The sequence below is a fragment of the Falco punctatus genome, assembly GCF_963210335.1.
Source record: "Falco punctatus genome assembly, chromosome: 2".
Classification (NCBI taxonomy): domain Eukaryota; kingdom Metazoa; phylum Chordata; class Aves; order Falconiformes; family Falconidae; genus Falco; species Falco punctatus.
Genome location: NC_137581.1, coordinates 15,864,598 through 15,876,388, shown reverse-complemented (window position 1 = coordinate 15,876,388; position 11,791 = coordinate 15,864,598). Strand labels below are relative to the sequence as shown.

The 11,791-nt window shown below is 41.9% G+C and overlaps 2 protein-coding genes across 1 annotated transcript; one reads left to right on the top strand and one right to left on the bottom strand.

The window, feature by feature from the left end:
* Positions 1-11,791, bottom strand: part of LOC308059341 (uncharacterized protein) — a gene marked incomplete at its 5' end in the record, with an annotated part of 203,844 nt that overhangs the window by 82,229 nt on the left and 109,824 nt on the right.
* On the top strand, positions 2,487-11,781 carry LOC308059129 (stromelysin-1-like; the record flags this gene model as incomplete). Its single annotated transcript, XM_080376067.1, is given in 8 exon segments — positions 2,487-2,502; positions 4,093-4,276; positions 4,368-4,430; positions 4,432-4,587; positions 5,587-5,648; positions 6,207-6,359; positions 6,481-6,578; positions 6,582-11,781. Coding segments are annotated over 8 exon segments (801 nt in total). The 3' UTR covers positions 6,651-11,781.

The window sequence follows — 11,791 nt, the reverse complement described above, 5'->3', positions numbered from 1 at the left end:
ACATCGAGGGTGTGTAAGGCAGCAGAGTTGAAGCAGTTTCAAGCTTCACATACTTAAGCCCTTGTCCTTTGCAAAACAACTTAATTATGTCCTCTTGAGGCCTTTCATAATGTTCTTTCACTTTTCCTTTCTCTGTACTGCAGTTTGCATTAGTTTTTAAATACATAAACTAAGCATTAGCAATTACCTTACCAAAAAAGGAGCAAATTTTAACTCTTCTTGTCAGTGTTACATGTCTTTCTCAGGTACAGCTAGTAGGGGCTGGGGCTCAGGAATGCATCCAAGGCAGAAAATTGACTCTGGAAGAGGGAAAGATAAGGACAATCTTAAAAGATTATCCAGGCACTTTTAAAGGTTGAAAGAAAGAGGGCATAGCAATTCTCACACTCGCTTCTGTCCTGGTTTCAGCTGGGATACAGTTAGTTTTCTTCCTGGTAGCTGGTGCAGTGCTGTGGTTTGAATTTGGTGTGAGAACAGCGTTGATAGCACACTGATGGCTTTGGTTTGTCGCTGGGTGGTGTTTACACTGAGCCAAGGACTTTTGTGTTCCTTGGGCCCTGCCAGCGAGAGGGCTGGAGGGGCACGGGAAACTGGGAGGGGACACAGCTGGGACAGCTGACCTGAACTGGCCAAAGGGATACTCCATACCATGGGATGTCATGGTGAGTATATAAACTGGGGGAAGAAGGAAGGGGGGGACATGTGGCATTATGTCATTTGTCTTCCTGAGTAACCGTTACCCATGACGGAGCCCGGCTGCCCTGGGGATGGCCGAACACCTGCCTGCCCATGGAAGTGGTGAATGAATTCCTTGCTTTGCTTTGTTTGCGTGTGTGGCTTTTGCTTTACCTATTAAATTGTTCTTATCTCAACCCTTGAGTTTTACATTCCTTTCTGATTCTCCTCCCCATCCCTCTGGGTGAGGGGGAGTGAGCGAGGAGCTGCATGGTGCTGGGTTGCCGGCTGGGGTTAAACCATGACAACTTCTTTAAGCCAAAACAGGAGATTGTCATTATATGTTGTACTACTTCTGGATGAAGCCACCTCAAAGGACAACATCAAAGAAGATCTCTGTGTTACGGAACTTCCTTCATAAAGCATATTATAGGTGATTCAGAAATGTTTGAGGAGGTGATTGATCTCTGGAGGGCAATCGTGAATAGTATCAAGAAAAGTGAGAAAGGTTGACAGAGTAGCAATAGGATGTCCTTTAGAAGGCTGCTAATCAGAACACCATAAATTTCATCATTAGCTTCCTAGACAGTTTTGATGGCTTTTAATGGCCCTTTCATTAGAGCAAGGAAAATTTATCAAGTCCTCTAGGCTTGAAAGTTACTTCTTTCCTCTAGAACCACAGAGACACTGTGCACATAGAGACACTGTGTGGGAACAGAAAAAAGTTGTAAAGCTGTGGTGGGGCTCTAAGTACCAGAAGTTATTTCTGCAGAGAGGTATGGTGGGTGGGTGTGTAAGCTGCACAGGAGAGCTCTGCACCCAATTTTTAGATTCATCTCACTCAGTTAGGGATATCTAACACAACTCTGTGAGTAGAGTCATTATCAAAAACTCCCTCAGGGGATTGCTTAGCTCATCTTCTCCAGCTCTTGGTCTTTCCCTGAGCCTGTCCATCTCCTTCCAGGACCAGGGAGGGGGTCTCTGCCTTAACGCACCTCAGGTGTCTGTTTTCAGGGTAGGAATTCAGTCCTCGGCAACCAGACAGCCCCTGCAGAGTCCCGTCGGCCTTGCCAGGGTCTGGCCCCATTTCAGCTGCACAGAGCCAGCAGTCCCCCATTTTGCGCTTGGATGGCACAAGGCATGCTGTGCTCGGGGGAACCTTCTGGTACCAACACAGTGTTCCTCAGCAGGAAATGTTTTCAGCAAATATCTCAAGCGTACAAAATATTTATAACCTCTTCTTTCACAGCTCTATTATTTTGCCAGTCCTGTGGAAGGGGGTTTATTTTTTACACATGTGATGTCCCACCTGCCTTGCAGTGCTGCAGGTCATACCCTAAACCCTGTGTCAGCCCCACACAGAAGGCTGTCTTCAATGACAGTAGACACCTCTCTTCAGGATTTCCAGGGTCTTCACCACCACCTCTGCTTTGTCCTCATTTGTGGAAGTGTGTGGAGAGGGTGATTGGACATGGAGAGAAAGCGGACCCAATATTAGAGTAGATCTGATGTTGAGTCTCAGAAGTTCTTGCCACCAATGGAAGATATGGAGAACAAAGGACCCTCTCCTCTGACTGGGAAAGCCATCACAGAGTTTGATCTAGGAAACCTCAGTGCTTTGTAAAATCTTACAGTAAGTATAAAAGGAGACTGTGAAATATGAAGTAATCGGGCATTTCTCTGGAACAGTGGAAATTGCTGAATAAAAATGGCATGCAAACACCTTGGCTCAATTTCTATAATGAATTCAGCTATGCTGAGAAAAGTGTTTTCATTTCCTTGTGGGACTACCATGTTTTTGTGCAGGCAAAATGAAGTTTCATCCAGGTGAGAACTGTATCAAAGAAAAACTGCATAAACAGAGCACTGCTTCATCAGACAGGGAGTTACAGCCCTGACCTTTTAATTTTGAAGGACTCGGCCAAATGGAAAGATGATGGCACTAGAACAACCTCCCTAAGTACATGCTCCTGTACAAACAAGTACAAAAAAATGCCTAGAAAGCAAATTTTCTACTTCTAGTCTACAGTCCTGTAACCCTCTGTGAATTTAGGTACTTCAACAACGCATCTGAAATCAATACAAACTTTGAATGCATAACATTAAAGACATATGCTTTGTTTTTGGAGAGTAAGACTATGTTTTAATAACCAAAGGTTAATGAGCTTATAAAAAGAACTACAGGTCTGTTTTCCCCTCAGTCATATTTCCATGTTGCAAAACCTGCACAAGGATGGAACCACATGAAAGACAGCACTGATCTTTTTTATGGCAAAAACACTGTTACACTTGTGTTCTCTTGCTAACTAGAAACTGTGAGAACTGATAAGTCAGGGACCGGAAGGCTTTATAAAGCAAACGATTCCTAAAGAAAAGTGAAGCAGTTGTGTGGCACACTACAAAAAGGACTTTTTCTAAAGGCCAGTGAAAATGAGAATGGAGACCCTCCCGTTTCTCCTGTTACTATGTACAGCACTTTCTTGTGCTTTTCCTGCAGCCATAAGGCAGAAGGAAGGCGGCATGCAGCTTATCCAGGTGAGGAGGGTAAACCTCGGGGGAGGAGATCTTTAGCAACTGTTGAGCATCCGTTGCAGTCTCTGGAACTAGTATATAGTAGCTGAGGAGCTAGTTCTGCAAATTCTAGCAGAATGAATAAGGTGACTATTTTTCAAAATAGAGGGGGCTGCATTCTGTACCGTGACAATGACTTCTTCAGCCCTGACTCATTTTTCTCCTTTTTTGTAGAGAACTAAAACTGATGATGCATTCACTCATGTGTTGATTCTACAAATAAACAAACTCCTGAGTCAGTCTACATTTGACCTGTAGTTCAGGTGGAAATACAGTTATTTATGTGACTTCTGTCATTATGAGACATAACTTCATAAAATAAGGATATGATTTTGTCTGAATTATTACTGTCAAAAAAAAGTGGGGAAAATGCGGTACTACTTACTACTGCTGACATTTTGTATTCAGTCATATATTTCAAACAGCTGCACTGTGTGCTCTAAAGGACTCTGGGCAACCCTAGAGAGCAGGGTAAGTGGAGGGTACATCACCAGAAAATAATCAATTAATTAGAGAAATACTCATTTTGACCATTTTCTGATTAAACTGCAAAACTTTTATGGTGATAATATAATGCAAAAAAAAAATATTATTAAGAGAAAGATATTCATACAGGGTTTAACAAACTGTATTACGCATGCTCCAGTGGAACAGAAAGAAAAGTAGTAAAGGTACACGTCTGAAGCAGTGTTAGTATAATTCCTGAAGTGCTTCAAAAGCAAACACAACTGATTGTCCTAAAATCCCTCCCCACTATCCCCCGCCTCCCCACCCTTCCCCCATTAGAATTACCTAGAAAATTATGATTTTCTTTAAGAAAGGTGGATAATCTTTCATTCTGAAAAGTAATAGTCCAGCAGCCCAAAAAAGTTAAAGAAATGCAGGAATTCTTTGGGCTGGAGGTGATGGGCAAACTGGATTCTGGCACTTTGGACCTGGTACAGAAATGCTGCTGTGGATTTCCTGATGTAGCTGGGTTCTCCACCTTTACAGAAAAGCCAAAATGGGCAAAACAAGTTTTGACATATAGGTAATTATAGTGGAACTCTTAATGTAAACAGAGTGTGTTACACAGCATAAGTTGTAAAAACACAGCTGGTTTTCTATCTTATGTTTTAAAGGATATTAAAAAACACACCAGACCTGCAAGCAGCAGATGTCAATGCAGCCATCCAACAGGCGTTGTGTTTGGAGCAGTGTGACCCCACTGAAATTCATCAAGAAGGGCAGAGGTGATGCAGACATTATGATCTCCTTTGCAGCCAGAGGTAAAACTCTATGCAAGCATTATGAGTTATTGCCAAGTTACTGCCTATATGGAGCAGCTGCGCTGAAACGCTAGTGATTTCTCCCCGTACATGGCATGTGCAAAGGTCGGTGTCCAGCTGTGCCAGCAGACAGAAAAACACAGTTCCTGCTCAAGATGCTGTGGCTATAGTTCTTGACAGTCTTTGAAGAAGGGTATAGAGGCAGATGAAAAGGAGAAGGGAGAAAATAAATGTAATGAGCTGCCTGTAGTTCACTGGATCTATACCTAGTATATGATGCCCAATGCATGTACAAACCGCAAGAGGCTCAGTGCTTGCAGGGTATACCCAAGCCTAGAGCGTTATGGAGCAGATAGCTCTAGTTACGCTCCTGGGATTAGACATGTGCTTTGTGTGAAATAAAAAAATTCTAGACAGACTCAAGGCATATAATTCTGGCACTGCCCTCAGGGTAGGCTTACCAGCAGCCTTCCCTCTCTCATTACCAACCATGCACACATGCACACTTCTAGTCGGCTCCTGTGTTCCCACCCAAACACACCCACTCACCCGGGCTATGTAGAGTGAGCACATAACGTCTGTGTCCTTAAATCCTTTTCTGGAGACTACATTCAGGGTATTACAGTCTTTCCAGGATCTCGCTTCTGCCATCAACACTTAACTTACCAGTCAGATTCAAGTAACCACCTGATGGTTGCTGACACAGAGTTTATGAATGTTTTTAACTTATGAGCAAAAAAGGAAATACATTTCAACCTAAAACACGTGTTCCTCTTCCCTTGCAGCAGCAGCAGCGTGTAAATGCCCACCTATTTCTTGAGGAAACCAAGATTTCACTCCTGATGCATCAATTCAAATTTTCCTAAGTTTTCCCTATGAAAAATAGAGCTTTTTGCAAATCTGTATGGAAGGGGAATTTGGAAGTTTACAAAATCAGAACAGAGCGCTCTGTGCACGGCTGAGATCCACTACTTCCTTAACCCCCCGTCAGCTGTGCATGGGACTTGCTCCTCACAGTGACTTCAACTCCCTTTCATGGCCCAGGAGAGTCCATTACTCCCTGAGCACGCAGCAAGGACTTTGGTGGAGTTGCTTGCTTTGTTGAGGATGAAACCTGGACCAAGAGCAAAGAGGGCAGGAAATTAAGGTCTCCAAGCCCTTCCTGAAGCAGGCTGCATGTGAAATCAAGGGTGCAGTGTCTTTCTTCTCTCTTCCTTAATGAGTGCTTAAAAATGGTGCTGATTTCAAGGACCATTGGGCAGCTGGTTTCCATAGGTGTAAAAAGTCTCTGAGCCCTCTGGTTTAAAATGTTAAGGCCTCAGCTGAACTTCTGCCATGAACTCAGTAGAGACTTGTTTGGGCGGGTTCTGAGGGACCTGGTAGCTCCCTTCTCTCCACTCCTCCAACCTGCTTGTCTCTCCCCATGCAGTTACATCACTTGCATTGGTCCAGGGTCCTTCTCCCGCACCGATTTCTGCAGGATCTACAGACTATTTCCTTGTGCTCTACTGTAATGATTTAATTATTTTTCTTTCTGACCAGAATTTCATCTTCAACTGAATTTCCTATAATAGATTCATTTGCTTAGGCAAGCAGTTATGAAAACTTCTGATCTACCTTATGTCCTTCAAGTTTTCAGGACAAATGAGAAAGCACAGTTCTCCTGTTATGTGTTCTGTTTGCTGTTTTCAGCTACAAACCTGTTTTATGTTGCTGCCCATGAGTTTGGCCATTCACAGGGACTTTTCCATTCCAAAGACCCCAATGTTCTGATATACGCAGTCTGCAGGAAATTTGACCCTTCAGTATTCCCTCTTCATCAAGATGATATTAATTACCTCTATGGTAATTGGAAGTTATTGATCAACTAGTGCTTATAATCTCAAAACCTTTGGAATACCTTTTAGTGACATTTTTGTGTACGGGATATACCTGAATGAGTTCTTTAATTTCTTCCATAAATGGCATCTTTTGGGACCATCTTCTAATACCCACAATGATCAAAGGGAATCTGCTCAGATGAAAGACCCAACTGAGACAAAAGATCCCTCACTGCCCAACATCTGAGGCCCTGATTTAACTTTTGATGCTGTTACCACTTTCCGTGAAGAAATCATGTTCTTTAGGGACAAGTAAGTCAGCTTTCTGAAAGTAAAATGGCTGGGTGTCATTTTTAAATTATACCCCACAGCATGGAAAAGTAACTTTACCCAGAGTATCAGCCATTCCAGACAGAAAGGTGAGACAGGGAATCAGGGTAAGAGGTGGAAGTCAAAAACCACGAGGATGGTGGAGAGATTAAGAGGGATAAGTATAAGGAGGAAGATCACCTTTGAAACCAGGTATGTTCTGAATAGGATGGGGAAAAGTGGCTCCTCTGGAAACATGGGCTGTTTTCACATTAGGTTGCAAGCAAGTCCCAAGTGTTTGGCATCTGGGAGAGTTCAGCTTTGGTAAAAGGCACAACCAGCCCTGGGACACAGCACCTTCATTACTGTCCTCACTTGCAGAGAGTTAAGGGTTTGCAAGTCCTAACAAAATAGCTGCTTAAAAAGCACCTGCAGTGGTGATTTAGTACAATAATAAAAGTAAAATATAACTGATTCAGTGCTAAATTCAAACTGTCCCTCTCTGGGGCATGACAGCCCAAAGACTTCAGGAGAAGGGAAAGAAAAGCTGTTTTCCCTCCTTTTCACGTGGTAGGGTTGTGCTTCCCCTGCTTCAGATCCTCCCCAAAATCAACATTAAAGCAAGTTTTGACCTCAGAGTTTGGAGTCCACAAAGCCAGTGAAGTGTTGTTTTGCAGAAGATCCTCACGTACACTGATTGTTTCTCCAAGCTGTTGTTGGTAAACCCAGGGTGGGGTTTCATTCCCAAAATCTTATCCCATACCAGCCATGTGAGCCAGGCCTCTCTAGGCTCCCCTTCTGCGTAAGGGAAAAAAACACTGTTTTGACAAAATAGTTCGTCTGACCTATTTTAGATGTCTGCATCAAGATGAGAGGAATGCCACCATGGAAATAACTTTCTTTCCATCGACATTACAGGGAGCTTAGGGTGACTAACGCAGGATACATGGCTGGGTTTAGTCAGATAAATCCTGCCCTTGTTGCCATGATGTGGTTTCATGCATTAATGTGTGTGAACATCTGATTTGATTTAAAACCTGTTCTGTATTTACATAAGGCATTTTTTGTGCAAGAATCCGGCAGTTAGAAGAGCTGATTTTAATTGAATATCTTCATTCTGGCCACGGCTGCCACCTGGTGTTATGCTGCATATGAAATTCCTGAAAAAGACAAAAACGTCAATTTTAAAGGTGAAATGTTGTATTTTTTTTTTCCTATATTGTCTTTCCAAGTAAACTTGAGAGTTTGTGTCTGGCTTAAAAAACACTTAAGCTCTTTCTGTAGGATTCCGTAAGCTTTAGTTTAGTCTTACAAATTGGTGCGTTTCAATCACAGAGATAACAAAAATATTATCCAAGATAAGGAACATGCATCTTATTTTTTAATGTCAATACAGAAAAGTTTCTCTGCCAAAATAAATGCCATTATTTTCCTTTGTACTGGAAAATTATCTATTGAATTTTAAAACGATTGCACGTGCTTCTTCCTAGTTCATGGAAAACTAACATAAATATGAATGAAGACTGAAATTTCAGTTTTCAAAAAATGTGGTGCAAAGAGCTATTGCAAATTTTTGGGGCTCTAGAACTAATACATAGAATGTTTTCAAGTAACCATTGTTTTCTCTCTGCATTTTTCCATCCGAAGATTAGTTTTCATGAAAAGGATTGTGTCATTCCCAGAAGAAGATTCTGATAAGATCTTTACATGAACTTTTCTTGATAGGGGATGAATTCTGGGTTGTGAGAGGAGATACCATACTTCCTGGATACCCCCAAAAAGTCTACACCCCATGCTTTTCAAAAGGCATTACCAAAATTGATGCTGCTTTTTATAACAGAAGCGAGGAGAAAACAGATTACTTCATAGTAGACACATTTTGAAAGTAATATTTCCTGTGCTACTTTCCTAAATAGGAGCAAACATAATCACATGATCAATATCCTGTCATGATTTACGATGCGTTAGTCACGCACTTTTAGTAATCCCTTTCAGTGTCACAATTAGCTATGGAAAAACATTTGAAAGGGAGGCGAAACAGTGCTTTTGGATTTCTTTGTAATTAATTTAATTAATTAACAGTTCATTTATCTATATATTTATTAATTTTTATTTAACTGCCTTGGGGGAAAAAGCCATCCTACTGGTCCACAAGTTAACTCAGGAAACCTGTGGGAACCTCACTATATATCAAAACCATCTCTGTGGGGTAAGAAGGAATGTGCAACCACTTTCCCAGTTACTGATCTATAGTTTCATAAAGTTTCTGGTAAATGCCATGTACTGCAAAGAATTATCTGCTGTGCATGGTTATTATTTCCTCTTTTCAACCCAATTCCTACTGCTCAGGTTTGTGTTATGGGATATAGGTGTCTAAGAACTGAAGGAGGTGCTTCTGTAACAGAAGCAGTAGATAACCTGACCCTCTCCAAATGAATGACACAACTTCTCTCTTTCCTGCCACCACAATGCCCAATTCATCATACATACAAAGATCATCCTGGAGCAACTATTCAGCCACACATTTGTAGTTTAAGCAGAAGATCAGACTTCCAGATTTCAGTTCAGACTCTCATAGCCTGAAGGACTTCAGCTGAGCAGTTTGCCCTATCATTAAATCTCTTACTGAGCAAAGGTCAGAAGGAAAATCCTTTCAGAAGCCTTCTTATTCCAGCACTGATAGACAAACTGCAATTCATTAAAATGTAACAGCCTGCTATAAGTAACTTAAGTAAAATGACTTAAAATAACTTACAGTTTAAAAAAAAAAAACCACATTTTTTTCCTGATAAACATATCTTAACAGAGAGGCAACATGAAAGCAATCTTTTTATAATCCTACAAATCTGAAATTTGAGATAAGATTACCTACCTCTCCTTTAGGTTCAGTCTCTTAGCAAAAATATTTAGCAGATTTATGATGATGCTTCAAATATTAGGTATTCTTAGTCATATCCTGACTCGATGTAAACAGAAGCAATTCTTCCAGAGCAGCTAATAATGTAATAATAATTTATGGCATATCATTCCTGTCTCAACACTACCTAAATGACACTGAAAGTCTTTAACTGTAACTGAGCTACTTGTTGGTAGGAGAAGGTAATGAGATGAGCTGTACTAATTATGAGTTGTTTGCAGTTTTCATTGATACCAGGTTGTTTATAATTTTTTTCAGTTGTGATAAAAGAAGTTAGCCCACATACAGGAAGCCCGTACTGATAAGAGATGCATTTCCTGGAACTAATGGGAAGGTTGATGCTGGTTTTCAACATGACAGTGAGTAACTGTTCTTAATAAAATCTGTATGAAATGCTCAGGGTCATATTGCTGAGAGTTCTTGGACAGACAAAGGCGCTTCTAAACACTGCTTATAGCCCTTAGGATGACCAACAAGACCCTGAAACAGTCACGTAACACTCCCATACTTCACTTTACCCCCCTGAAAAACAGTGATGATAGTCCTCTGGTGACAGCTTCACAGCTGGAAAGGCCAACCCTAAGGAACAGATAGCTATCTCTGTATTCATGTTGACATGCACTTCACACCATGAAGAGCACCACTCAGTACAGTGGTGTCCCACCGAAATAAGGTCTGCTTGCTGTGAGCAAGGCTATCACAGCCTGGCCCTCTGACATGAAATCGCACTGCTTTGAGAATAATAATCGGCGCCAGCTTCTGCTGCATGAGGGAGATTGTTACTTAGAGAGATGCTGGGACAGACTGAAGGGTACATCCACACTATCAAATGGCACAGCTTCCCAGTTGTCTCCTTGCTCCTCATCTCCTGATCATCAAGACCCACGCATGTTAGTTGTTTCCCAGCAAATCTATCAGCTTCGTCCAAAATGAGTCTTGCATGTGGTGCTGGGGATCCTTAACTGCAGCCATCACTCCTGGAGGGCAGTGTGGGCAGGGCTGCCCTAGACTGGACCTCCCCTCCCCTGCACAGCATCTGGTAGCACCCCACCAAGCTTGTACCCACTCTCACCTTGCCATGCTCTGTGCCGCACTCCTGGTTGTGCAATACCTACCCACAGGTGGCCAGAAATACACCCTTCTGGAGTGTTTCAACACAGCCACTGCGTAACAGCAGATATTTTAAACTGCAGAAACACACAGGATAAATTTTTTGTAGGGTCACCTCGTGGAATTCATCAAGAATGTTATGCAGTCTGTGCATGGCTGGCTTGCTATGGGAGGTGTCCCCATGCTGCTGTGCATCATTTTGTAGAGGTCACACCTGGGAGCAGGTGCTGGTGACAGCATAAGTGTATCCAAAGTTTTTTTGAGCTCTTTCTAGGTGTTGTTAAAGCATACTAATCTTTACACCTGCAAGATCATCATTCATCCAGGTTTTCCCCCTAGACTTCTTTTATTTCTTCCGTGGAAGAAAGCAATTCCAGTTTGGCTGTGATAAGTAAAGACAAACTTCTGGTTTCCATGTTAAGATAATGAAATCTGTAATGGTGTTGGAAAGAATGTAGTGTTATTGCACTAGAAACACTTCATCTTTTCTAAATATACGGAACGTATAGGTACTTCAGTGTTAGTCAACAAACCTCAGCCCTGTACAGTCTATGTTCCTGTAAATAACAGAACAGTATTTAACATACTGATGTATATATATGTACATAATTAACATCAGGATTGCTTGTTTACGAAAGAACAATGCAGTCTTCAATTTCGATCCAAAATTGTGTCTTGTTTTATGTTTCCCATCTTCTTGTCACTCTCCATGCTGTACCTCACCCTGCACAGAGCCCTACCAGCCAGGAGTCCATGAGGAAGAACATTTCTGTTCCTAGAAGCAAGGATTGCTTTCAACAAGTTTTAGCTATTTTAAAGTCAAGCAAGCAGGCTAATCAAAGCTCACAATTACCGAGAGACAGGCAGGAATTCCAGAAGGCAATCCCTTCCCAGCCTGAGCTGGGTGCCTAGGGATGGAAATGCTCCTTTTCATTATTGACTGGAGAGGCAGCCTGTTTGAGCAGTTTATGTTAGACACCTGATTACAGAAGGCTAATCTTAATCTTACCCTAAGATATTTGTTGATAGATATGTGATTAAAGGCTCATCCCCACAAACACAGAAGCAGAGGGGCACAGTGGCATGTAGGGGAGCCCCAGTCATCCCTGATCTGCCTAAAG